Below are 27,884 nucleotides of genomic sequence, written 5' to 3'. Positions count from 1 at the left end.
TAAACCTGATCCTGAGTCTAATCCTGATTTAAATCCTCACTGTGATCCTAATACTACTGTCAATCTGGTTCAGATTCTGATGTCAGTCTTAACCCTGATTTCTGAGGCTAATTCTAACCTCAGTCTTGATCCTGATTTTGCTCGCCATTCTGATATCAGTTTTACTCGTGATTCTAATCCGAATTCAAATCTCAATCTTGATCCAGATTCTGATCAGATCTGTTTGAGGGACGATGTGGCTCAACTACAGTCCTGTAAAATCATGCTCATGTGCGCCCTCAATGCAAGCAGATTGCGACAACTGGAAGCTATCCCCATCTGCACCCAGACCGAGTGGTCAACTCTCATCATCCTCCCATTCAACCACCTCAACAATGGCAAACACAAAGACATTGGACGCACCCGCTGTTACAGTGAGTTGGGAGGAGCTGTTCACTGAACCATACGGGTTGGAGGCGGTGCAGCAGAACAAGCCACCGTCTTCCGGAAAGGCCTCGGCAATCACCAGGGTGCAGATCTCATCTGAGGAAAACAAACAAAACAAAACTGGCGAATAATATTAAAACAACTGTAAGAAACGTCCCGTAGATACAAGTAGAAGATATGTGATGTGGGGTCCCACAGGGATCATTGACAGGTCACCTGATGTTCTTGAGTTACATTCATTAAGTCTGAAAGCTCGAACAAAATGTCATTAAGTTTTTCTGTATTCATTCCTTCATTTATTCCCATTTCCTTCCTTCCTTCCTGCCTTCTCTTCTTTGCTTCTTTCTATTTGCTACCTACCCAATCTTGCTCTAAAAGATCTTAAACTGTTTCGATTTCTATTTTACATTACAAAGCTAAACTTATTGCCAAAATATGTCATTTGTGATGTATTTTGTACTGAATCTGTGCTACTGAGCTGACCCCGCAGGTAACTTTAGGTTGATTATCCTTCATCTCCCTTTTTGAAACAGCAAATCTTTCACCGCGCCTCCCTTTGGATTGGCCGCACCACTTGAATGTGTGGAGCGTTAACATTACCCCGGGGCTAAAGCAGTAAAGTGGAAACGAGACACCGACTGCAATGCTGACACGCTAAATGTCTGCAAATGAGACATGACAGACGCACGAGACGTGCAAGTGAAGGATGGCAATTTTCGATGTCGTTTGCACAAAGGTGAGTCAAAACAAGTTGCCCGTGCAGGTGAGTCACAGTCTGAAGAGAAAACACCTGAACACTCAAGTGTGTGCCTCGTGGTCATTCAGACTGTTTACATCGTCTGACTACAAAGTGCGACATTGTCAAGTCAGACAGACAATCAGAGGACGTACCTGACTCTGCCGCCGATCGGGGTTCTGATGTACGTTTCATACCGAGAAAAAAATGTAAAAAATGAATCAGTCATTTTTTATTGGCCAAATATGTTAAAACATGAAAGGAATTTATGCAATGAATGCAACGTTATGTTACAACTTGTGAAGTGTGAAAATTGCAAAAAAATGATCGAATGTGAAGTAAGGTTAGCGTAAAATTAAGATTAGCATTGTTAGCATTCAAAAGTAAAAGTCGCATACTTTTCTGGAGAATCCGAAAATCCGGAGAGTCCAAGATCTGATCGCCTTGGCGGTACCACCTGACCTGCACAGGGGGGCCCCCACGGACCCTGCACTCCAGAACTACCACCTGACCTTCGGACGCCTGCGTATCCTGCAGCAACTGAATAAAAACAAAGAAGAAAAACAAAAGCAGAAGGCGTTATTTAAAAGTGTCCACATTGTAGGTCCGTTTTGACCTGTTGAGTGAGCTTGTAATTTTGGCACTCCCTTATGGACTAAATAATTATTGACCAAAAATTGGAAATCGATGGCAAAATCTATTGGAAATATGAAAAAAAAGTCAACAAGAATGAGTTTTAAAAAATTAATAGGAAAATCAAGAAAAAAACTAAATCTCACGATGTCTTACTAAAGCAGAATAAAATTGAAAACAACATTGTACAAAGATATTGTGAGAAAAACAAGACCCACAAAAACTGACCCCAGAAATTACAAAAAAAGGCAAAACCCTCTGAGCAAAAACAATAACAGTGACAAAAATGGACTAAAAAGAAGAAAAAAGGGCAAAAAAAGGACAGAAATGTGTCAAAATCAGAAATAAATCCCCCAAAATGACAACAAAACAATCCCTGAGCAAAAAATGACAAAAATCAAACAAAAAATGAACAAAAACCCAAATATATGACAAAAATCAGTCCAGTCAGTCACAAAAAAAAGAGGTTAATTGATACCTGACAGTGTTTTCCAATGAACTCTTGGTCAGGATTTAAGTTACATCGCTGCGATTGGAACAGTACTCTGTTGTAACCTTGTAAACTTCCTGCACTGTTTGTCTTTTTTGCCCACACGATGAGGATGACAAATTAAATAAAAACGGCTCGTGTATTTAGACTTACTTTTGTGAATATAGGCGGACCCGAGCCATCGCCGCCATACAACGACGACACCGGGCTCTGCGTCTAAAAAGACCAACCAAAACAAACACACAAACATGTCTGAGGACGTTGCCCCAAATTGCATTTTTTTTTTTTTTTTTTGGGGGGTAACTATTGGATCTTCACCCTCTGCGGAGGCTGCGACAATGACTGGACCAGCGTGGAGCGATGAGGCAGCACCTCCGGAGTTTTGGGAGACGCCGAGCGTATCGTCAGGCACATGGAAGTCGTTTTCTTCTGCAGTCTAAATAAAAGAGAAAAAGGGATTGCGTTTTTTATGGGGGGGGGGGTGTTTTACGCCACTCATTTCTGGATCAAACATCGACTGGGAACCGCTGCTTCGCTGCAGCTATGTTTTTCCAGATGCAAATCTGACCCAAACAATGTCTACGTTTTGAAGGCTGTGATTGATAGCGGCACGATGATCTGCTGCGAGGTGACGTCAACCTTGTTTACACTTCGGTTGACTGGGAGGTCAGCGGGTGAGCAGGCATAAAAAGACATACACGGGCATGCTTGCCGATCTGGACTTGGACGGCGAGCCTTCTCCGTCTGAGTCTGATGACGACGCGCCTGAAACGAGACCAAAGGACAAAGGTCGATTTGTGTTTTTGTCATCAGAATTTTCTCCGTCCATCGAGCAAGCGGTTATCGACTTGTCTATGGCAGTTTAAATTGTTTGTTAGCATTAAGCTAAGCAGCATTTCCTCCTGCAAAGCAATGTTGTTGTTTTGAATGCACGCTCTTTGTTTGATGTTTAGTTTGACAGTAACCCTAGAGTGGTTGGTGTGGCGACATGCAAAGTACGGCAGTGGACGACCTTCGATGTAAACCTCGGCCGAAGTGTTGTCCGCCCCGAGGCTGTTGGAGGCCACGCAGGTGTAGCGTCCCGTGTCGTCCTCAAAGGCCTCGGCGATCACCAGCGTGTGAAGTTCACCATCTTGCCAGATGTTGATGTCGGGGGAGTTGTGCAGCTCGCGACCTTCGCAGAACCACCTGCGCGACAAACGTATCATCATAATTACATGTTTTCATAATAAATTTCGTGGAACCACTTGATGAAATAAGAATGACACACCGATGCAATGTAATGTGATGTGAGGGCATGTGTGACGCTTGGAGGATGCTTTTTTTTTTTGGGCCATACTAAAGTGTGGTTGCACATCCACTACAGTAGGTGGCAGTGGTGCTCTCATTGTCAGGGAGTGAGTATGTGCAGGGAGTAGCAGCTCTAAGGTTTTTGGGGGGGGGGGGGTTTGCATTGAGCGTGCTCACACAATACATAGAGAAGGAGATATGAAGTGCACATTTTGGTTTGAAATTGCTCCACTGAAAATGTTTCTCGACAACAAGATACAGTTTACTGCGACGAACAATGTGAATTAAGAAACAAAAACTGTTGACTTTATAAAGAGAAAAACAAGTCTTATATATTCTTGAAATGCTCCTCATAATGAGGAAGATGCTCCTCAAATGAAGTCGCTGATTAGGAATACTGCTCCTCAAAAAAAAAAAAAAAAATCATAATAATAATAAATAAATTCAGTTATTTCCAGTCTTGCACACCAGATGCTTGTGGATAAGAAAACTGAAATGCACGTTTCAGTTTTCTTAAGAGAGAGGCCTGCCAACTCATTCACACTCTTCACATAAACACATATGCAAATGCAGATGCACACACCACAACACACACACACACAACCACATACACCCACCTGCCCACGCCTGTCTGAGAGACAAGTGGCAAACGGCAGCCAAGCCCGAGGCGGAGCCGCATTTACGGGAAGTAGATAAGCCCCCCCATCCGGTTCCCTCCAACCATACCAAAAGTTAATTTATGCTCCAGTGAGAAGCATTCGTGTAAATCACTTTGATTAGCGTATGGGCTATTTAAAGAGAGTACATGGGCCTCGTTCACCATGCGACTCCTCTGAATCAGCAGGAATTCCAGCAAATTGCTGACCAAACAGCTGAAAGCAACGTCAGATGGCTGGAAAGGTTTTGACTGTCAGTATTTTTGGTACTCAGTCTAGCTAGCAACATATTCAGTCAGATTGTTGTTGTACCAAATTAAAAAACACATTGTGTGTACAGACACAAGCGTGTATTTTTCTGTTTAATATTCCTGTTTTCTCCATCGACCAAGCAAACGATTCAATCAGACTGCGTGTGTGTGTAGGGACCGCCGGTTGCCCCTTTTTGTAATATTGTGACCCCATCCCCTTTTCAAGAGAGGGCGACGCTTCACAGGATTGACGCCTGACAACGTGGGTGGGAGAAAGTGCACGTGAAGAATTAGTCAGGCGGCGGCGGCGAGAGAGGAAAAATGTAGGAATGATGATGACAGGTGGAGCAGAACCCGGCTGGGCGTGTTGCGCCGTCTTATCGCGACAGGAAGCGCTTAAAACCTGGCTGGCGGTCTCATTTTAACACGTCAGGCTGCGTGTTAACACAATAGAGAGCAGACACGAGAGGTGATTTTTACACAAATGGAAAGAAAATACACCAGGCATGGATAGAAAGCACTTTGATAGACGACATCCTAGGGAAAATTTGCACTACTTTCTCTCACTGTCTGGTGTAATTTTTTATTCCAATTTCATTTTAGAATCAAGAGAAAATGCTAATACTCGTGGATCTGAGTGCAGCATTTGATATAATTGATCAGAATATCCTGTTGCTCCAAACTTGGGTAGGATATAATAGATCAGTCCTAAAATGGTGCATGTCCTACTTGGAGGAAAGGTGTTATTTTGTCACTGTTGGAAGTTTCAAATTTGATTGAATGGCTATGACATGTGGGATCCCTCAAGGGTCAATCCTAGGGCCCCTTTTTGGATAGTCTGCATATGTTACCCTTGGGTCAAAGACTTCGGAATGCCAATGTTGGCTGTCATGGCTATGCAGGTTCCATCCAGTTGTATTTATCAATTTCCCCCAATGGCAGCGATTTTTCTCCACAAGATCTCCACTTACGGACGGGTGGGAGACCCGCTTCCCCCTACTGATCACGCTGCAGGTCTATAAATCACTGAATGGTTTGAGTCCTGAACACATGAAGGAAATGCTAATTGAATATAAACCCAGTAGGGACCTGAGGTCTGCAGACTCGAGTCAATGAGTGGAATTCGGGTTTCCAAGCAAACATGGCGAAGTGGCATTTCGCTGTTATGCTGCACGCAAATGGAATACGTTGCCAACAGAAGTCAAATGAGTCTCAATTCATTTTTTTCCTCACTCCTTTGATGCAGGTAGTTTTGGCATTTTTAAAATCAATTTCACAATACGTCGTTCTCGTAATTTCAGAAACCTACTTTTTATTTATTTTCATTGGTTTTTAAATGTTTTAAAATCTTTTGTTTGTACATGCATTTAAACGTTCTTAAAAGTACATGCTTTTTTTTGTGTGTGTGTAATTTTAATAGGATACTTTTGTTCTCTTTGCTTTGCCTTTGAATGACTTTGACTCTTCTGTTTGCTTTTAGATCAGGGGTGGCCAACTCCTACATGCAGTACAGCGGCCCTCGAGGGCCCGAGTTGCCCAGCCTTGTTTTCAATACTGTGCTTTATGTTGTGTGAAGCACATTGAGTTGTCTTGTGTTTGAAAACTGCAATAAAACTAAAGTTGCTTGTCTAGTAAAACAGAAAATAGAACACACACATCCAAAGTATGACACTCTGCCTTGTAAAGAGTATAAGGTACCATGAGAAGCTAAAACGACTAATACACACTTGCTGTTAGAATCTACTATATTACCTCGTGCTTACAAGGGGCATGCTAGCTTAAGAAGCTAATGTAGCAGTCAGACGACATAAAACGGATTCAAACAAACCACACCGGGTCGCAGGAAAATCCAAATGTAAGTCCTTAGTTCACCAAAAGTTTTTGAACGCGACTAGCTAGAAGGCAAAACCGACTTTGACGCAACGCAGAAGAGTCGACAGCTGAACTGCGGCAATGGAGCCAACAATAACGTCCCGGATTAATCAACTTTAATGGTCCTGCATCATCACACATAATTACTCAGCCGAAGTCTGCGAGAACAGATGTTAGCGTTTATTTCCGTATGGCGTGCGGCAGTAAAATACCATCTATAAAAAAAAAATGAAAAGGAAGGGTGGGTGCGTAAAAGTCGAGGTGGAGCTTCTTTTCTCGGCCCCGGTGTAGCCTTACCACCCATTTCCTCTTCCCATCCAATGGCATTCCGAAAGCGATGATTCAAGACCCGGTGAGTGAAGGGCCGTTCACCTCCACTTTGGTGAAACGCAACAAGCCAACACGCACGCCATCCTTGCTCATCATCCACCGTCCTGTCAACCTGCACGCACACAAGCCAAAGTCCAAACCAAACTTCTGTGCTCAAGGGATGGGTGCTTTTTTTAGTTCCAAATATATATATATATATATTTTTAATTATTCATTCATCATTATATTTTGTTAATTGATAATTTGCTGTCAAACTTCATTTTTCATGATGAGTCAAATGTTGAAAAAATATATACTCAAGTGTAAGTAACATGCTTGTAACTGTATGAACACTAATAGTTTTTCATAAGTCATTTTTCACAAAAAAAAAAAAGTGGAGTGGTCGTGAAAGGGTTGCCATCGTAACAGTTTATATATATTTTTCTAATATTTTTTATTTTATTTAAAATGAGTCAATTACCCAATTATTTGCCCTATTGGATATTAGTTAATAATAAATGAATTAATGTATTCATTGTTAAACTACAATAAAATCAGAAAATATACACACATTATTATTTTATGAAAATATCTTTTACCGAAAATACAATACTAATAGTCAATTTTTTTTTTAAATATAATTTTTTTACTTTATCAAATAATTGGTTAATTGATCATCAAAACTATTATAAATAATACTACTATTACTTGTGTATGCAATATTATTTCATCATTAAACAACAGAAAAATGTGTCAAATAATAAATTTTTTATTCTGTAAATAGTTGCTCAGTTAATTACAATTCTTTATTAATTGGACTATGAATATCATATTCAAATAATCCATTGTGAGGTTTTACATTCACATTTGAACTTTTTATTTTTTTTTAAACTTTTTTTTCCGTTTAAAACTCAAATGTGGCCTTTGTGGACAAAAAAAAAAAAGCCTGCCCAGCGCCGGTTGAAAAAGGAAAGTTTTTTGCGCAGTGGCCTTGCGAGTGCGTGCAAAGAGCCGCATTGGCCTGCATTCGCCCCGTTTTTATTTTTGCCACCGCGGACGGAAAATCCGCCGGAGCGCTTCTCTCCTTTCACCGCAAACCGTAAAAGCATCCGTGCCAGAGGGCGGTGAAGCGATCTGGACAGGAAGCTTGGGAGAATGCTCATAAGCAAACAGAACTCCACATCATCAATGTAGGATGCAAAAATCACCCCCCCCCCCAACAAAAAAAAAACTGGGCTGAAGAGGATGTCATTTTGCGTATTTGTCTGTTATTGCTCCAATGTCGTGGACCTCAGCTAACCGCACAAGTTCAAGCGCAGTCCAGCTGGACTCGCAAAGTTCGTCTTTAGACTTAATTACAAAGTACAATGGAGACGTCGAAAGAGAAGAGAGAGCGTGCGAGAGACTCCTCGGACAGAAGGCAGATGAGGTTTGTACGTTCTGACGCACGAACACAACAATGACCACTCTGGAAAAGGAGATGATTCGCACAGTATAGTACAATTTATTATTATTATTTTTTTTTTGTACCTGTTTGGCTTTTATACAACGCGACAAATGAATCCGATAACCGGTGCAAGTTGTGTTTGTAGGGTTGCCCGAGAAAGTTTGTATTAAACAGGCAAATATCCTTTCTGGTCTGCTCGGCACCACTCAAAAAACATCGATGTCGCGCACCCTCTCAAAAGACAAACAGTCATACCTCGGTTTTCGACCATAATCCGTTCCAGAAGGCTGTTCGAAAACCGATTAGTTCGAAAACCGAAACCACGCTCTTTAAAAAAAATTAACAAAATCTTTATTGAAACACGTCTGTTCACCATGGAACGCTAAACGAGGAACAAGTAAATGGCGGCTAGCATGGTAAGCTAACGTCGTCATTCAGCGATCCTCTTCATCAAACGGTCCAAAGAGATGGAATCAAATGAACCAAACCTGTCACAACAGCTCACAAACTGTCACTTGTTAACGAAAAAATTGGTCAAATACCAACAAATAAAGCAACATTTGTGTCTCTGATCTTCAGCTAACATACTAGGCTCGTTAACTTGAAAGTAACATATCACAGATTTTTCACCACTGTCTGTAATTATCCTAAACGGGGACAATCGCAAATTGTGCATCAAAGCAGGACAAATGGAGGCCGGCCAGAGACGATGAATGCGGCGCAGTAAAACAGAGGGAGACATTTCATAACAGCATGCATGCAGCGAGGGGTTCGGAGGTCAGACAGAATGTTCCGGCCTCGGCAGACAGCTGCGGGATGACGATCTGGGTTGCGTATGCGGAGGATAGAAGGGCGCATAAATCGGAATTGGCGGCTAAGATGTGAAGATTCATATCTTATCCTGGGGGAAATTCGAGGGCAGAATGCCCGCAATTTGGCAAAACAAATGAATCCGGATCGCTAGGCTACAAATTAAGTCCAACGTCACAGCATCAAGTGCAAAATAAAATATGAAAACCCATAAATAGTTGACCAAAAACATTATCAGAAAAATATCAGCTGACAGTGACACAAATTTTGACCCCCGCCCCAAAAAAAGACAAATGCTGGACCAAAAAAAATACACTCGAAAATTACATAACAATAACACAAAATTATTTGGCAAAAATGCCCCCCAAAAATGAAAAAAATGTGAAATTAATTTTTTAAAATCCAATCATATCGGGCAAAAAAAGTATACTTTTATTCGACGAGAAAATGTGACAAACTCACACACAAATACAACATGAAAAAACATCAGCCCAAAACACACCAACATCAGATGAAAAACTACAAAAACACGAGTCAAACAAAATGATTACTTCAGTTTGAAATGGTCATTTGGAATCGTCTGAAACATTATCGTGAGTGCGTGTGCGTCTCAAACTGGATGTGTGTGTCCCCGTACGTGTGAGCGTGAAATGCACACAACCACTAAAATAGTGACAGACATGCAGCAGCTGATCTACACACGGACACCCTCATGTCACCAGCCATCATCGCACGTACACACACACGCCCACACACACACACACACACACACACACACCTGCAAATCTCTGCATTTAAAATTGAAAAAGGGCCTTCCTGTTGAAGTCCAAAAGCTCCGACATAGTTACTCGTTTATTCATTCACTGGAATAGCAACGCTGACAATTTCGAATTGAAGCTGCCAATCCAAGACCAAGACGCAAAACCAAAAAAACTCACAAATGTCAAGTTTTTCTGCTGGAATGAGCCTTACCTGAGCCCCAGTGCTGCTCCCGCAACCACACACACACAAACACACACTGAGAGTGACTGGGTGAGGGGGGGGCAGGGAGTGGGATAGTGAGGACACGTCCCCCCCCCCCCCCCTCCTCAACCCCACCCCGCCTGAAGGCGGGGGCAGGCTACCCCTCGGGGGTGAAACCCCAACGTAGAGTCACTGAGGCAGGGGAGCAATAAGCACGCCCCCACCTGCTGGGCGCCACCCCAGAGTGGAAGAAAGTCCAACCCCCCCCCCCCCCCCCGACCCCACCCCCTCAAGCGGACAGGTGCCACTCATGGTTGGGCTTTTTTTTTTTTTGGGGGGACGTGCTTTCTCCGCTTCCCTCACCTGGGTGACCCTGCCAGGGGTTAAAAGCCCCAAGACAACTTGCCAACTTTTCTACCACGACAGTGACGGCTCAGCCAGAGACAAATAAAATTGCGCAATAGAGGGCTGGAGACTGACGCCAAATTTGGGTGCCTAGGCAACAGCACGCTTAATGTGCCTAACTTTTGTCCACCCCCCCCCCAAAAAAATCAAAACAGTTGGGCGCACCAAACTAATCTCAAACCCCGATAAAGCAAACAGAATTGAATGTGGAACGTCCTGCAAATGTGTCAAATCCCGCAGGCCACAAGGAGACGGTCCACTTAAGGACGCCACCGAAATAGCTCCCGGGATCGGGGCCCTGCCCGTCTAAAAAGACAACTTTGGCGGGGCGGCACTTGGCAACCGGCGGACAGATGGCTGCGGCCTTGTAGCTTGGGCGCGCGCGCGCACAAACACGCACCGACATACAGCCCCCCCCCCCGACTCACTCACCCAAGACCAGCAAGTACAAAATACTCGGAGCGCTTCGTGTGCCGCTTCCTTGCTCTCTTTCTCTCTGGGGAGGATTTCGTTCATTCACACGCAAGTGCGGGGGATTTCTATTTTGATCTGGGGAGACCCAAGCACCCCCCCCCCCCACCCAGAGCGGGACTATTTGTGCGACTTGTTACTGGGAGGGTCCACGCTCCCTCTGTGGATCTACGTCGTAGTTTGTGGTACGAAAAATAAGACGTACAGTAAAGGTCACGGTATTGTTTGAACACCCACACACACACACACACCCACAAGAAATCCGAAGACCTCGTTTACTGCATTCCTTGCGTCTGCTTGTTACAACTTCTTCCTCTGTGTTTTTGAGGCAACAAAGATGACATCCGATCGGTCCGATGTCGCAGAGGCCATCTCGCAAAATGTTTTAAGAGCCATTCCCCTGACCGGGATTCAACAGTTGGCCGCAGCGGTGCTGAAAAAGCAAAGCGGGAGGAATGCCGAAACTCGCCACGACGCCGCGGCAAGCGCAATCAATTTGTACGACTTTGGGATGGTTTCCGTGACCGCGCTCATCAATCTTCCGCGGCTGGCTGGAGGCATCTGCGCGCTAACGTGCCTGGGAAACGACGATCCAACTGATTTGTGGTCACGCCGATGCAGGAAGTTCTTGACAGGAGATCGTTTAGAGGACCCGCCAACATGTTACAAACATCTCAACTTGTGTTTTTTCCGGCTTCCAAGGTGGTCGCTTGTGTCACGTTTGGCTCCAACTACAAGCGCGGCAATTTTTGAAAGAATAGGATGAGGCCAACTGTGACACAGTCCTGCTGTAACAGAACGTCAGACCTCACCGGTGACTACCTACTAGTGTTGGAAGACTTGAGACAGATCTGAAGCCCACATCTTGATTTGGAGGGTCTTGGTCTTGTCTCGGTCTTTGACTGGTTGGGCCTCGGGATTTTCCATCGGGGCCAGCGCTGATCTGCAATTCTTCAACTTCCTCAATGTGCTAATAAGGAGCAGGGGCGTGGTGGCCATCGGGGACGTTCGGCGGAACTCCAGTTCGGTCGCTCTCATTTCATGCCGTATTTGTCGGGCGTCAGGGCTGATTGGAAACCCGCCACGGTCGACGGATAGGTCGACAGCAGACCTCGGAGTGGCGCCCAAAATCCATCCATCCATTTTCCGATCTGCGTCATCCTCCCAAGGGGGGAGGGGGGGGGGGTGCTGGAGCCTATCCTAGCTGTCTTCGGGCAGTGGGGGGTGGGGGTGCACCCTGAACTGGTTGCCAGCCAATCGCAGATTGGGCACACATAGACACAGACGCAATCAACTTGCCATGCATGTTTTTGGAATGTCGGAGGAAACCGGAGTACCCAGAGAAAACCCACGCAGGCACGGGGGAGGACATGCGAACTCCGCTGCACTGTGAGGCCAACGTGGTATCCATCTGACCACCAAAATCGTGTCGATGGTAGCGAACGAGTTCCGGTTCGATTTGCAACTTCCGCTTTTAACTACTTCAAAGTAGATCTTTTTAGTTGAAAACGGCTTACCTTAACTCGAATCCCGTGTCACAATCTGGGTCAAAGGCAGAATCCGGGTGAGTTTATTGAGCGTTTTGGTGCAGCAAACAGCGAATCCTTGTTCTGTCAGGTGCTGCATTGTCAATGAAAGAGTCTTTAAAAAGTAACAATGTATATTATTCAAGTATTTACAATTTCAAGACAATATTTAGCATAACCTCTGAAATCTTTTTGTTTGAAGAAAGTTCGACTTCGATAGTTTGTCTTTGTTGGGAAGTGCAAAATCGATATTTGTCTCGGTTTAGCAAAGTGAAAATTTCAGATTTGGCCTTGAGATTTTCCGTTTGTTTTTGTTTTTTGTGAAAGACTTTCTCCATAAAAGTTTGTTTCGTTGTATTACACACGCCCCTAAGCTTGGCCTTGACAGAGGTCATATTTTATGATTGAATGCGACTTTCGGCGGCCAATGTAGGACGTTCGCACGACTGCTCGCTTGTCTGCTCATAAAACATGCGCAGACCGAGCATTTTATTATCTTTTTTTTTTACTGCTGTATTAAAGATGTCGAGACACAAAAGACAAAGTGAGCGCAGCTCCACATCAAACGCTGCCTGCTGGCACATCCAGGAAAAAAAATCAAATAAGCCATCAAAGGCTCCGTTACTGTCGGTTAAATGAACGTCAAGTCACGAAAACAGGTGAGGGCGAGCAGATGCGCAGGGCGAGCCGAGGCCGGGATGACTCAAACGTACAAAAGGAAAGACGTCACGTTGGCCGCGTTCCCCAGATTTCCTCAGCTTCCGCCGCTTCGAGTATCGACCGTCATGTGGCTTCCATTCTTGTTGCAACCAGCAAGCGGTCGCCGGGACGCTTTCATGGGCTGAGACTTGCTTCTCATTATGTTTTTGTCGTCACGCAGTCCAAATTTTGCGCTCGCACGGCAAAGGCTCCTTTTAAGTTTACGAGACTCAGCCTCAAAGCGTTTTGTGTCATTGTGACGGGCACGATCGGATTGGGATGCGCAAGCCGCGTCTTTAAACCGCGCTTGTCAGCGTTCCCGCAAAATTGCACATCAGCTTTTTTTTTTTTTCCCCTACCCTTGCCCTACTTTTTAAGCTAAAGGGAAACAATTTTGGAAAATCTAATTGTGATTTTTATGCCCTTAACATTGCGATGGCGATTTATTATACGACACTATAATTTGGCTGTGTGCAGTGAGATTTTTATTTTATTATTATTATTATTTTTTTTTTTATATGTGTATTGGTAATTGTAAAAGGGCGGCCCGGTGGGTAAGCGGTTAGCGTGTTGACCTCACAGTGCAGAGGTACCTGATTCAATTCCAGCTCCGACCTCCCTGTGTGGAGTTTGCATGTTCTCCCCGGGCCTGCGTGGGTTTTCTCCGGGTATTGCAGTTTCCTCCCACCTTCCAAAAACATGCATGGCAGGCTGATTGAACACTCAAAATTGTCCCTAGGGGTGAGCATGAGGGTAAATGGTTGTTCGTCTCTGTGTGCCCTGCGATTGGCTGGCAACCGGTTCAGGGTGTCACCCGCCTACTGCCCGGAGACGGCTGGGATAGGCTCCAGCACCCCTCGCGACCCTTTTGAGGATAAGCGGATCGTAAAATGGATGGAGAGTAATTGTAAAATTGAGAATCACTGGGTTACCGCTTATAAATAAAATCTATTATTATTATTATGCGGCCCGGTAGTCCAGTGGTTAGCACGTCGACTTCACAGTGCAAAGGTACCGGGTTCAATTCCAGCTCCGGCCTCCCTGTGTGGAGTTTGCATGTTCTCCCCGGGCCTGCGTGGGTTTTCTCCGGGTACTCCGGTTTCCTCCCACATTCCAAAAACATGCATGGCAGGCTGATTGAACTCTTTAGCATTGTCCCTAGGTGTGAATGTGAGCGTGGATGGTTGTTTGTCTCTGTGTGCCCTGCGATTGGCTGGCAACCGATTCAGGGTGTCCCCCGCCTACTGCCCGAAGACAGCTGGGATAGGCTCCAGCAAACCCCCGCGACCCTAGTGAGGATTAAGCGGTTCGGAAAATGGATGGATGGATTATTATTATTATTATTATTACCTGGTGTCATGCTGCTATGTGTTAAATTCCTTCAAGGAATGAATCATTTCCAAAACCAATCTCTCCAAACAACAACATAACAATGCCTCAGTGGGCAGAATTCACAAGAAACAACACGTGTCTCAGTTGTTCCACAGAGCCACTTTCGAGGCGCACCCTAACATAAGCGAGAATCAAGCAGCAGATTAGAGGTTATTCTGGGACCCTGTGCAATGAGAAGTTCATGGGGGGAGAGCAGGAGAAGTCTCACCTTGTCGGGTGAAACTTCACACCCAGTCTCCAGGCGACCTTGGGTGAGAAGGCGACTCCAGTCTATAAGACGGAACGGATTCCACCGTCAGCACCGCTGTTAACGTGCCGGCGAGAAATTGCGATGGGTGAGCGTCTTAAGTTTTTTTTTTTCTTCTTTTTACCGCTGACATCTTAACGCACACGAGTCATCGCGTCGGTGAGACGCAAACGATACGGCAAAGTGACAGGTTCGCATCCACTCGCGAAATCTCGACGGATTCTCGACTTGTGCGACCTGACGAAAGTAAGGCAATTACAACAGGATACTAAAGTGATCCTTGGGGGCCTACCTGGTGCACGCAACCACATCAGCGACCCCTGATTTAGAATGTTCCCCCCCCCCCCTAAAGTATGAATGAGTTTTTATAGTAACAAATATATCAAATAAATATTGACATGGAATCCTGGATATAAGAGTAAACGTGAACCGGAAAAGATTCATACAAACTACATTATTATGTTTTGGGGGGGGGGGGGGGGTTTGGGGGGGGGGTGCCAGTCTGTTACCCAAATCTATTTGTGTGTGTCACTGGGTGATTGAGAGCCATTCATTTTGTGCACTTTGTACGGTGTCGCTTTATTCAGCTAGGTAGACGTGCACTTGTTAGCCTTACGGAGCCTGCCACATCAAATATGGCGGATACATTAATGTGTGTATATATATTTATTTAAAAATTTTTTTTTCAAATAATGGTCCGATGAATCAGTAAACGGGATTGCTTTCTGCCAAATATCTGAATCGTCATTGGCCTCCAAAACTCCATATTGGTCTGGCCCTAATGTAAACTGTCTTACATTTGGAGTCCAAGTGAAGCATGGAAGCACTCACTCACTCCTTGGACGTTAAAGGCATGATGACATCAGGGTTCGCTCTGATTTCCTTTTTTTAAGCAACAAATTCTTTCTATTTCCTCCTGTAGACATGAGGAGGAGTTCAAGTGAAGCCTGGGGGGGTGGGGGGGGGGGTCCAAGATGGGAGGGGGGGGGTCGTTAAAAGAGTCAGCGTTACAAAGCGGCTGCGTCATGAGTCAGCAGCCGGTCACCTGCTATGACTTCATTCGGCTGCTCCACTTCTCACTGCTTGAGGCCATGTGCTCGTACAGTAACAACACATGGCTGTCGTCTGTGTGGAAGCAAATGTGGGGATGAAGAAAGAATGAGGAGGAGGAAAAAAAACGGAGTCTTCCAAACACTCCCGGTGAATAAATGTTTTTTTTCAAACCTAATTAAACTCACTGAAGTGCAGCCTGCTTCGGGGGATCTAACTGCGGTGGCATTTTCCCGGAAGGATGTGCTCATAAGGTCATCCTCACTTCAATGGGCTCAATGGACACGAGGCAGAGATGATAACGGACCCCCGTCAGTCATCCATCGCCTCCTCTCACGTGTTGTTTGGGTTGCATTTAGCGTAATGGCACGGAAAAGCGTCAGACTCAAGGAAAACGGCTACCTGAGTGCCCTATAAGTGAGCAAGCTGGATTTTCTGTCTGCTTTGCAAGCTGGCAAAGCTGTCATCAAAACAACCAGAGAGAAGACCACACACATTCGAACAGTTGAACAGACCAGTCAACTAGTCGACTTTACGATCCCAAAAAAGAAATTAGTCACTTTAGTCTCCTCCATTGATTCAAATGTCTTCTATTTGCCGCAAACGTGCCATTGTCCTGGTATGCTTTTATTTTGAAGGCCTGACTTCACAGAAAAGCTCACCCTGGCCACCAAAAGTTTTGTCGGAATAAATTAAATGCATTTAAGTGGACGAGGAGCTGTTTTGGCCAAATTGGGTAAATGTTGCCGAATTAGGAATCGAACGGGTAATGACAAAAACACAAATCTTGCGCAATAAATGGGGGCGGGGATCTACGAAGGGACTCTAATTCCCCAAATGTACGCCAATGATGGACATGTCATCATTACACAATAGGAAACCATTTCACAAAGCATAGCTGTCAGAATGTAGCATTCTCTGGGGAGGGGGTGATGGAAAAATGTATCCAATTCTTACCTAAGTGGCTGACGTCATTTTGTGTCTGACGAAGGACTGATTAGACTGTGGCTACGTTTGTGGTGGTTGTTCCCTCTTACAAGAAAATGCATCGCCCTTGAGCTCATTCAGCTCTCCTTGACCTTATTGAAGGCAAATGGGCTCGAACAAAAGGAGACAAACTGTGGCCGACCACATGGAGGCCACGCCCGGGAGGCCAAAGTGTCTCTTTCTAAGCTGCCATCCACTCGCTCATTTTGGGTTTAGCACAGAGCATCCCAGGCAACATAAGAACTATAATTTGTTAAATACTACTAATTGAAGTAAAGTCCAACTCGGGTCATGAGGGAACGAGTCGCTGCAAATACATCATGTTTGGTTATTATGCCTGGGTACTTTCTTAGAGGAAAATTGAGATAAAAGCCACTCTGAAGATGTCATTTGTCCCAAGAAATGTCCATAAACATGCTGGTCGATGGGCTCATAGTTCTTTGCTGCCCTCTAGCGGCCACTACATAGACGTGCAGACAGATAGGTAGCGAGACAGCTAGCTAGCTAGATAGATAGATAGATAGATAGATAGATAGATAGATAGATAGATAGATAGATAGATAGATAGATAGATAGATAGATAGATAGATAGATAGATAGATAGATAGAGCATTTCCTTTTCATGGACATACGATGTGGTATGTTTTGGACCACGACTGTGAAAGACATTATTTCCAAGTCATGAAGCTATACTAGTAAACTCCTTTCAAATGATGTCACATAATAATGAGGGCAGAATTAAAACATCTTGTGGGGGTTCATGGGGCAGCTACAATGACGGTTTCATTTCCATAGATAGCAGTTGGGCAAATGATGCGGTATGCTTTGGGTCATGGGAGGGGACGTTCCATATCTAGATGGATGTTGCGCATACTGTGTGATGTAATAAGATTTGAGTCATGAGCTGTTCCTTTCCAGATAGAGAGCTAGGTGATGTACATGATGTGGTATGCATTGGATCGCAAGCTCTTCTTTTCTATAGTTAAAAAGATGGGGTGCAAAAATCAAAATACTACAAAAATCAGCTTATATGGTTCGTGCTCAATACTTTGGCTCACATGGGGAAAAAGTAGGTTCAAACGAAAACCAAATCTTCCAAATTACATATTTGAGTTTTCGCAAGCTACTTCCTATGGTGATGTCATATAAGACCCATGAGCCGCATGTTGCCCACCACTGCACTTGCAAGATATTCAAGAACTCTGAATGAGTGAGGAACATGGAAAAGAATTGCACAATTTTAATGAGCGTGTGTGTGTGTGTGGTGGGATTACATGTCTGGAAACAAGAGTGCAGTGTATTTTTAGCGTGCTGTGAATAACTAAGGTGTGGGGGCAGGACGGTTCATGTGCGTGCGTGTATGTGAGTAAGTGTGTCCTCTCAAGTGGAATACCACACAGACATAAATTAGACCTGTCCCTACGTCAACTGGATCCAGTACTGACGGTACTGTACCGCATTCACAGAGAAAGTGAAAGTCGAGCGAGCCCGTGGACACGAGCACTTTCTGGCTCGGCCTTATCGCCCATGGAAAGCGCCGCGTTGAGTCTGTACTGTTTCACTGACATCTGCACACAGGCTCGCCCCGTCTGAAGAGCGTCTGCCGACACATTCTGATGTCATTTCATGGTGACTTCAGCCCAATTAAGGTCCCAGTGGCCGTTATGTGAGCTACACATGCAAAATATAATCCCTTGCCTCTTACCAAACAACGAACTCACATTGAATTGCTTGCCAAATAGCGAAAAAGGCATTTAACACTACTGCTTTCCTTTTTGACAAATAGCGAACAAAGGAATGGTGCCACACCGCGGCGCCGTCAGAAACAAAATTTTATTGGACATTATTTTCTCAAGCCCCCCCTCTAGACCCAGGAGAGAACCCGTGATTAATTGTCCTGTACTGCTTTGCTTCTTGCCAAATAATGGACCCTCATTAATCTGCTTCCCAAATAGTGATGCACACATTCAATTGCTTGCCAAATACCAAACCCCAGTAAAACTGCACTACCTTGCTTCTTGTCAAATAATGAAGGCACATTCGAATCCTTGCGAAATAGTGAACCCACAATTGAGTATATTGCTTTGCTTCCTGCCAAATAATGAACCTGCATTTAACGGCTCCGCTTTGTTTCATGCCAAAAGTGAAGCCACTTTTTTTCTCTCTCTTTTCAGCCATTTGTTGAACACCAGGGGAACGGTAAAAACATAAACACAATGAGCGCACTCATGCAGAAGATGCTGCTGGCCACAGCTCACGTCCAGACACTCACACACAAACTCACACCGTCCCTTGCTAAATAGTCAACTCACATTGAACTGCATTGACCTTTCACTGAACGTTTTTTGCAAATTGCCAAATAGTGAACCCACTTTGAACTGAAAAATTTGCTAGTTTCCAAACAGTGAATCCCTTGCCAAATAATGAACCCACAGTTAACCCTTGTACATCAGGAAAAAAAAAAGTGATGAACTGTTGTACCTGATGAGTGGCAGTGGGTTTCCACTGACTCTGCATTCCAGACGAATGGGGCTGCCCTCCGCCACCTCCTGACTCTTCAGCTTCTGCACGAAGCACGGCGGTGACAGGGGTCCCGATGCGGCCGGCGTACCCCCAGCGGGTTGGTGCTCGGGAGCGACCGGCGCCCCCTCCGGAGGTCCCGCTTGCTGCGTCTGCTCCGTCTGGCAGGTGGTGGCGGGCACGGCCGGGGCCCCCTGAGGGCCCGGCCGCTGGTTCCCGGGTGACAGATATCCGCTATCGGGGGAGGACGACTCCTCCTCCCCACCATTCTCCAGGTGAGAGGAACCTTTAAAAATGGATGACAGCTCCTCGATGAAGGTAGCAGCGCGGCTGCAGAAGTCCGAGGCCGAAGACGCGCGGTCGTTTAGCTCCAAGCCTTCGTGAAGGAGTCGAGGTTTATCCTGCTTGTAGACCGGCGGGACCGGCTTGAGGCGGCTCACCTTGTCAGGTGAGGACGCGTCCGCCTGACGAAGAGGTGGAGCGGTGTCATCCGTGTTGGAGGTTTTGATTTCCTGGACAACTTCACTGTCGTTCAAAAGAGTCTGTTGGGGGTCCAAATGCTGATTCTCTGCCGTTTCCTCGAAAGCCTCCCAGGCCAGGTCCAGACTGCGGTTGATCTCCTCGGCGCTCAGGAAGGCAGTGAGGTCGGCGCAGTCCCCGTCGCCAGCGTCAGGCTCAGTCAGGAGGGCGGCATCCCCCTCTAGGGCGGCGGCGGCAACACCTTCCGCAGAGTCCTTGAGCAGCACGGAGATCGGGGGGAGTGGCTGGTTCCAACTCCCGTCCTGCATCCTGCAAAACACCAAGTCTGTTAGATTTGAAAGTTATTATCGGCCCAAACCATTCAAATTTATCGACCATTCGCAGAATTTTTAAAATATATTCTACAGCTGACTGGTGGCCATTGGTAAAGCCTTTGGGCTGCAGTTGTTTGATGATCTTCTGAGTGAATCCAGTAAGAAGTCTACTGGAGTTAAACGCATGGAACAAGCAGCGCTTCAGTCTGGAGATGTTTTTTTCAGTTGGTAAAAGGCTGTTTGAGTGATTGATTTGATCTGACTGCTAAAAGCCAAGTTCAAGTCTATCATCATCCCAAAATGTCAGAATTTGTCTTTGGTTTTTGGAAACATTACGTATTATAGCTGCGTGTCATCTTTTTAGCCAACATTGGCCTTCTGAAGATTTTGACTCATGGCTAATATACTCAGACTGAACTAAAGGGGTCCAAGAACTGATCTAAGAGCGTTTCTACCACTATAGCTAACTAGCTAGCTAGCTCCATAGACCCCAAAATCCTTCTTTCCTAGCTCGCCACAATTTACAGAGCATCTTGGTGCCGTTATTTAGATTCCCAAGTCTCCTGCCTGACAGCCGAAAGGAGCTTCAGACGCTTGTTAGCTTGCGACGGGCTAGCGCCTCTCATCATGGTGTGGAAAGCCCCGTGACAACCCAAGTGGGATTTGTTCACAACGCCGGAGGCTTTAAGCAGATATTCTTTGTGGCTCAAACACTTTGGGATGTGTGGGCATAAGAATGATGCTAGCAATGTAGCATCCATCTTGCGTGGTTTCCCTCTCAAGGGCTACAGCAGATTTCTAAATCCTCTTATTTATTTATTTTTTTAAATGTGAACTTCACATAATTAAATACAAACGTCTAGGCCAGCGGTGTACAATTTATCTTGCAAAGGGGCCACATCAGAAACCGGAACACTCACCAAGGGCGAACATGCTAACCTCAACTAAGTGTCACAACCCATTATTTTGAAAAGCATATTCTCTTGATTCAATAAATGGTGTTTAGATAAGATAGGTATGGTTATAATTATGAAATACGGGGAAGGCCTTGCTGACCCTGACCTGTGTGAAAAGATTTTACAGCTCCAACACATTAACATCAACATCTATTTTATACACAAAAGTGTTACTTGAAAAAAGGCCTATATAAATATATTTCATGGAGCTTTTTGGCAACTGTTTGAACGCGTGGGCTGTTACGAAACAACATTGTACGTATCGCTACGTGCTCTGAGGCCCCATGGCGTCCCAAGGAGCAGCTGCTGTTATTTTTAAACGGGGCCGTGCTGCAGGCACCCCGACGCCCGCCTCGGACGATGGGGCGAGCCAGCAGGGGGGGTCCTTCAATATCCCGTGAAAAGTAAAGTGTGGATGATGTTTATGAAGCCAGAATGCAAATAGCTCTTAAACGCCGGATCCCAAGATGGAAGACAACATTAAATATGAACGTGGAAACTTTCACACGACACCACGTGAAGGCCGTCGGGCCTCCTGTGAAGTATTTGAAATGGGATAGAACTGTCTTGTGTATGAGAAGTAAACAGCCTGGAAATACAGGTCAGTTCACACAGGAAGTTAAAACGAACACTTTGGAAATATTTCGAATTGTAAACTTTCTGCGGGAATTTAACGGGAAGGCGCAATATACAAACATGAGTCTAAACATTGAGCTTTTGTCAAAAGCCGACATCCATGTAAAATACTTCTCCTTAATTGTCCACATTTTCCATACCTGATTTAGGCCCATAAAATGCCCCGCAAGGCGCCCACCTGAAAATTCCAGGATTTTTGCAAACCTAATCAGGATACGGTTATGTGATACAATGGGGAGGGGGACTATTCTATTCTTGACCATTTCACATGGGATCAAATAACAGCGATGACAACTCATTGATTATCAAATCGATAATTAGATTTGATAATCCATGAATCTTACCGTTTCAAAATACACAACAGTAGTATCAATATCTTGTATTAAAATATCGTATCATGAATTGCCTTTTTTTTCCATCCCAGCCCTATAATACTAAATACTAAAAAATGCCAGATCAAAGTATTGTTAAATATTAATAACCGCGATAAAACACATACTTGCCTTCAAGTGAGCTTCTCGTCCAGAGTTCCTTCTTTTCTTGCCTTTTCTCTTTACAGTTTCGCCTCAAGAATGAGCCCAAGAAGGAAGAAGCGTCACTGTCCTTATTGGTCCGTAAGGGAGCTAGCGGGACCACCTCTCGGGTTCGGGGTCCGATGTGCCTCTGCGGTCCCCGGCTGGGGCTGCTTGCTGAGTGTGTGTGTGTGTGTGTGTGTGTGTGTGTTGGTGGGGGGCTAAATTTGGCTCCCCCGACTCAGGTTTCATAGCCGGACTCCTGTCAAGGGGGGAGAGTGGCGTTAAGGTATTGCCCCTGACAGATGATTGCAATGTGTCACACAAACAAACACAAGTGTTGTGCTTGCATCATCAGACAAGTGAGTACACAATTCAAGTGATGACCCGGTCCATAACGTGGCTGTGTAGGGGAAAAAAAATTTTAATTGCCCATCTTAGTCCAGTTCAGACAGTGAGCCACAGTTCCAGCAGAGGGGTTTTCTCCGCTTGGCTGCGGGGCAACCGTGCCCATATGAGGAGCATCTTAGGCCCTCAGTAAGGCAACTTTTGGAGCGCGTCCAGCGATCGCAGAGCTCAGGACAGCAACTCAGGAGCCTCACTTCTCATCTATTTGTGGAGCCCTGCTATCGCATTTGCCCTGCCTCAACTATTCCCGGTTCCTCATCAATCTACTGATTATAGTCGAGTGGGCCTGTGACAGACCCCAGGAGGAATTTCCACTGTTAAACGCGCAGCCAAAACGCGCGTACTCGTCATCACGCCACAATCGTCTTGTGTATCGTTTTAAAATAGCCGCATGATTTCATTGCAACTGTTAAAGCCGATGGCCTACTTTTTCTGTGTGGGTGTCAGAATAGTGCTACAATATTTCTATTCTTACACGACATATCGACAGCATGACTCCCTGCGTCACACATTGTCTTGAGATGACACACATGTACGCAAGAGCTTTCCGGTGAAATTTCAGGAGGAACCTAAAATGCACACGTGAACCGAGGGACCATGTTAAGTCAATTCAGGGATTTTTTTTTTCCAGATACATCATACATTGAAAAATAGCACTCTGTGATATCATACTTGATTAAAAACATACAGTAAGATTAAGTTATATTAACAGACTTGATCATTTGTACCATTTTTTCTCCCGCTGCTCCTCCTGGTATGTATACGACTTGGCCACCAGGGGGCAGTATAATACACCCATGAGGATAGACATAAAATTCCTAGGTGAGTGTAGCACTAGTGGCTCTTTGCAGAGCATTAAGAATTTATGCCTGAGTTATCCTGACATTGTCTGTCTAGATGTCCTACGCCAAAATTTGTGTCCAAACAGCCGCTGAACAATGGCTAGGATCTAAAAAAAAAAGGAAAAACTTTGGGACACTTGAATCCCAAAGTACCACTGTATTAAATACTGTACTGTCATTATTTGAGTGCAGGTTCAAAACAATCGTTCCCATTAAATTAAAAATTTTTTTTTTGGAATTATAAAGAAAAAAAATGCAAAGTGAATTCATTCTGGACTGAAACTGCTCAGTATAATAAAAACTTTATTTTAAAACGGCAAAAGCCACTTTTCAAGTCACATTCTAACTCTCCTAGAGGTCATAAAAGAGACGTCAACCGCTGCGAAGTAATACTAAAATTGCGTAAAACTACTCAGCCAGTCTGACAAGACAAATGTCATATGGTGTGAGATGCTGTCACAAAGTGTTGGATAGGAACGCATATTGTATATAGACAAAAAAGCACAGCCACAATCAGTCATGTCATGTTTGCCCGTTGCTAAAGGGGAAGGACTATAGAAAATGTACCTTCGAATTGCCAGTAGAACTTTGAGCAAGCGCCGTTCATTCTGAGTGTTTACAGAAGCGTTTGATTGCCATGTAAATCGTTCCTTTACTTGAGTTCGAGTTAGCCTAGTCAAAGGATAAGGCTTTAAATTAAATAGTTTACAGTCATTTTTTTAACTTAAAAATTGTCCAAATTCTCGCAATGTCAACCTCTCAATGGTAAATATTCTAAAATTGTTTGTAGGCCTTCATGAAAGTGGATTGATTAGACTGGACAACACAACGTGTCAAAGATGTTTTCATGGTTTTCGTGTAATTTGGGGCCGCTGAGTGCTAAAATGTCATCCTTGTCTAATGAATTGGCTATAGGTTTTAAGAGAATGATATTTTTGACAATTATTGCTAATTCATGTGTTTTGATAGTGTTACGAAATGTTCGTTGATGGGTCCTAAAGTCGCGTTTGTTTTTGTACTTTTGTTCCCTGCTAATCTTGCCCAACTTTATGAATTTTTGCTTGATTTCCACATGAAGCATGAGTTGCATACAGAAGGCTCTCTGTGATAATGATTGCCAAAAAAAAGCGCACCAAAATGCACAAACAAGTGCGAATAGTTTTTCAGCGTAGAATTGGTGAGTTCAAACGGAGAATGTCAGAGACGCTTTTTAAGACATATGTGAGCTGTTTGAAATTGTTGAGAAAAAAAAAAGATTGATAACGTCCTTTTTAACGCATTCACTGCCACTGACGACTATAGACGTCAAAGATTGATTTTTTTCCTGGGTTGGCAGCGAATGTGTTACAGTCCCGCAGAGCCTTTACTTTTTTTTCTGCCCGATACACACGTGACTATTAACTTGTGTCTTAAAGGTGAACCTTTTGTGACAGACGTCGCAGCTGAAGAGTCTCTCGCCGGTGTGCGTCCTCATGTGCATGGTGACGTACGCTTTGGTGGAGAAGCCTTTATTGCACACGGGGCAGGTGAAGGGTTTCTCCCCGGTGTGCGTCCTCATGTGCGTCCTGACGTCCCGCTTGCAGAAGAAGCAGCGGCCGCAAACCTCGCAGCTGAAGGGTTTCTCCCCCGTGTGCGTCCTCATGTGCGTCTTCAAGTGAGCTTTGGTGAAGAAGCGTTTGGCGCAGACAGTGCAGCTGAAGGGCTTGTCGGCAAAGTGGCGCTTCATGTGGATCTTCAAGTACTGCTTGAGCGTGAAGGTCTCGCCGCAGACGGTGCAGCCGAAGGGCTTCTGGCCCGAGTGCGTCTCCACGTGCGTCTTCATGTCGGACTTGGTGGAGAAGCTTTTGGAGCACACGGCGCAGCTGAAGGGTTTCTCTCCGGTGTGCGTGCGCATGTGGCGCTTCAGCGTCCCCTTCAGGCTGAAGGTTTTGCCGCACTCGGCGCAGATGAACTGCGCGTTGTCGGTGGGCTGCGTCGGGTCACCTCTGGGGGTCTTGGGTGTCGGGTCCGTCTCGGAGGAGTGCGGCGCGGGCGCGGGCGCGGCCGCTTGCGATGATGCGCTGCAGTGCTCGCCGTCGCCGTGCGCTTCCAATTCGGCTTTGGCGGCGAATGCTTTGGAGCAAGCCGAGCAAGCGAACGGTTTATCCAGAGAGTGCGTCCTCATGTGAATCATCAAGTATTTCTTCACAGGGAATTTTTTTGCGCAGATGTCGCAGTTGAAGGGCTTCTCGCCCGTGTGTTTGGCCTGCATGTGCACCTTCAAATCGGACTTCCTGGTGAAGCTCTTGCTGCAAAACGAACACACAAACGGTTTCTCCCCGCTGTGTGTTCTCAAGTGTCTGTTCAAATTCCCCCTCTGGACAAACGTTTTGCCGCATTCTGTGCAGATTAACGGGCCGTTGTCACCTTTAGGGTCCGATGGCTCTTTGGCGTCGTCGCTGAGTTCGGTGTCGGAAGAGGCGGAGATGTCGTCGTCCACGTCTGCTTTCGCTTCAATTTCCCAACTCGTGCCGCTTCGGTTCTCCTGTCCGCGTCCATGAGGCGCACTGTCGTCCTCGCGCTTGACGCCATAGCTGGTCCACTCATCCTCATCCTCGTCCTCTTCTTTAACATGAAGGGTCTCTGTTGGCTCGTCCTGCTGCTCAGAGGGAACCTCTTCTTCACTCTCCACCAACACTTGCTGGATGTCTAAAAGACAGAAGGAACACGTATAAACATTGCGCAGGGCTTTTATTCTCGGAATGACAAATTGGAATGCAACTCCTTGGTCGAACTCTTTTGAGTTTGAGCGATGCTTTCGATACAGTGAAGTGCAAGATGTCAAACTCAAGGCCTGGGGGCCAGATCTGGCCCGCGAAAGCAAACCAAGCTTGTCAAGTTCCATGATGTTTGCTAAAGTCTGAACCAAAATTTCACATAGTCGTATGTAATCCACAATAACAGTCATTATTCTTGACTTTTGATTTTAAAACGGATTATCCATCAATTTGTTGTGCGCTGTGTATGTAATATGTAGAGGTGATGAAACATTTATATGGTTTCCCAAAATTCATAACAGCCCTCCAAGGGAAACCGTAACTACAATGTGGCCCATGACAAAAATGAGTTTGACACCCCTGCAGGAAAGGATGCAGCCCCGGAGCCAATTGCTGAAATATCTGTGATACAGGCGCTGTGATGTCTTTTTTCAATCGTTTTATAGATCTTTTTGCCTTTTAGAATAACTCCATCCATCCATCCATCCATCTTCTACCGCTTATCCGGGGCCGGGTCGCGGGGGCAACAGCTTTAGCAGGGAAGCCCAGACTTCCCTCTCCCTAGCTACTTCTTCCAGCTCTCCCCGGGGGATCCCGAGGCGTTCCCAGGCCAGCTGGGTGACATAGTCACTCCAGCGTGTCCTGGGTCTTCCTCGGGGTCTCCTCCCGGTGGGACATGCCCGGAACACCTCACCAGGGAGGCGTTCAGGAGGCATCCGAATCAGATGCCCAAGCCACCTCATCTGGCTCCTCTCGATGTGGAGGAGAAGCGGCTCGACTCTGAGCCCCTCCCGGATGACCGAGCTTCTCACCTTATCTCTAAGGGAGAGCCCGGACACCCTGCGGAGAAAACTCATTTCGGCCGCTTGTATCCGGGATCTCGTTCTTTCGGTCACGACCCATAGCTCGTGACCATAGATGAGGGTTGGAACGTAGATCGACCGGTAAATTGAGAGCTTCGCCCTTTGGCTCAGCTCCTTCTTCACCACGACAGACCGATACAACGTCCGCATCAGGAAAGGATGCACTTTTAGAATAACTGTTTAAACTTAATTGTAGATTTGATCAGCCTATATTAGCTATTGTAAAATCGTCAACAAATGGCCGATTTCTGTAGTTTCATTTAAAAACAAACTGCCACATTACAACCTAAGACAAATATAACGTCATTCAAACATTCACGCCAGCACCCCAGCCCCCGAAAAAATATATAAGGCGAGTGAAAATTTGCTTCAGAGACACTTTTAATTTAGTCGTTTCTTGATTGTCACGATGGTGACGTCAGTTAAGGCAATAAAATTACCGCAATGCAGACATGCAAGCCAAAGTTGTGGCCGCAGGGGGCGACACCAACTATTGAGTCGAAAAAAGTCGGTGCGGCGTGTATTTCTTATCGGACATGTGATCCAATCAACTCGAGAACAAACCCGACGCGTGTATTCCAACTTGTGGCTTGAGAACAGCGTCCAGTAGTTCGCGTTGTCGCTCGTTCTCCTCTTTGGTTCGACAAAGTTCCTCCTCGTAGTCCGCGATGGTTCTCTCGAAGAGTTGGAAGATCTCCTCGACGGCTACGTTTAGTCGCTGCTTCACCAGCTCTCGCAGCATCCTCACTTTGCACATTTTCACGGCTGCAAAGGGTTGATAAAGCTAGCCAACACAGCAATGTTGGTAACTTCCGCCTTTTCTTCTTCGGTGGTGAATTTACGCGTTTGAGCACGTTGTTGCCACCGCTGGGGTAATCGTTGTCGTTGTCCTTGTTTTTTTTTTTACCTTTTCTTTAAATTGTTTGACATTCAATTT

At 45.4% G+C, this 27,884-nt stretch overlaps 2 protein-coding genes across 4 annotated transcripts in view; both read right to left on the bottom strand.

Moving 5' to 3' along the window:
* Positions 1–19,968, bottom strand: part of palld (palladin, cytoskeletal associated protein) — a 37,401-nt gene extending 17,433 nt beyond the window's left edge. The window contains exons 1-8 of the mRNA XM_086114929.1: positions 19,142–19,968; positions 3,298–3,473; positions 2,984–3,050; positions 2,604–2,721; positions 2,439–2,501; positions 1,561–1,702; positions 1,318–1,341; positions 403–522 (exon numbers count right to left, since the gene is read on the bottom strand). Of these exons, the coding sequence (XP_085971055.1) occupies positions 403–522; positions 1,318–1,341; positions 1,561–1,702; positions 2,439–2,501; positions 2,604–2,721; positions 2,984–3,050; positions 3,298–3,473; positions 19,142–19,968 (1,537 nt within the window). The remainder of the gene's footprint in view (positions 1–402; positions 523–1,317; positions 1,342–1,560; positions 1,703–2,438; positions 2,502–2,603; positions 2,722–2,983; positions 3,051–3,297; positions 3,474–19,141) is intronic.
* Positions 19,969–21,956: 1,988 nt separating this feature from the next.
* LOC147203041 (uncharacterized) lies at positions 21,957–27,880 on the bottom strand. Of its 3 annotated transcripts, XM_086114950.1 has the most exons (3): positions 27,512–27,880; positions 24,750–26,016; positions 21,960–22,340 (listed from the first exon to the last, which is right to left on the bottom strand). In XM_086114950.1, the coding sequence occupies exons 1-3, from the start codon at positions 27,702–27,704 to the stop codon at positions 22,190–22,192; spliced, it is 1,611 nt and encodes a 536-aa protein (XP_085971076.1). In that variant the 5' UTR covers positions 27,705–27,880; the 3' UTR covers positions 21,960–22,189. The 3 variants fall into 3 exon arrangements, with proteins under 3 accessions (XP_085971075.1, XP_085971076.1, XP_085971077.1); XM_086114949.1 differs by lacking the exon at positions 27,512–27,880 and having other exon boundaries at positions 21,957–22,340; positions 24,750–27,493; XM_086114951.1 differs by lacking the exon at positions 21,960–22,340 and having other exon boundaries at positions 23,594–26,016; positions 27,512–27,878.
* Positions 27,881–27,884: the final 4 nt, after the last annotated feature.

Source organism: Hippocampus guttulatus, chromosome 7 (genome assembly GCF_054856545.1).
Source record: "Hippocampus guttulatus isolate MCC_2025c chromosome 7, RoL_Hgut_1.0, whole genome shotgun sequence".
NCBI lineage: Eukaryota > Metazoa > Chordata > Actinopteri > Syngnathiformes > Syngnathidae > Hippocampus > Hippocampus guttulatus.
This window is presented reverse-complemented; position numbering and strand designations above follow the sequence as displayed.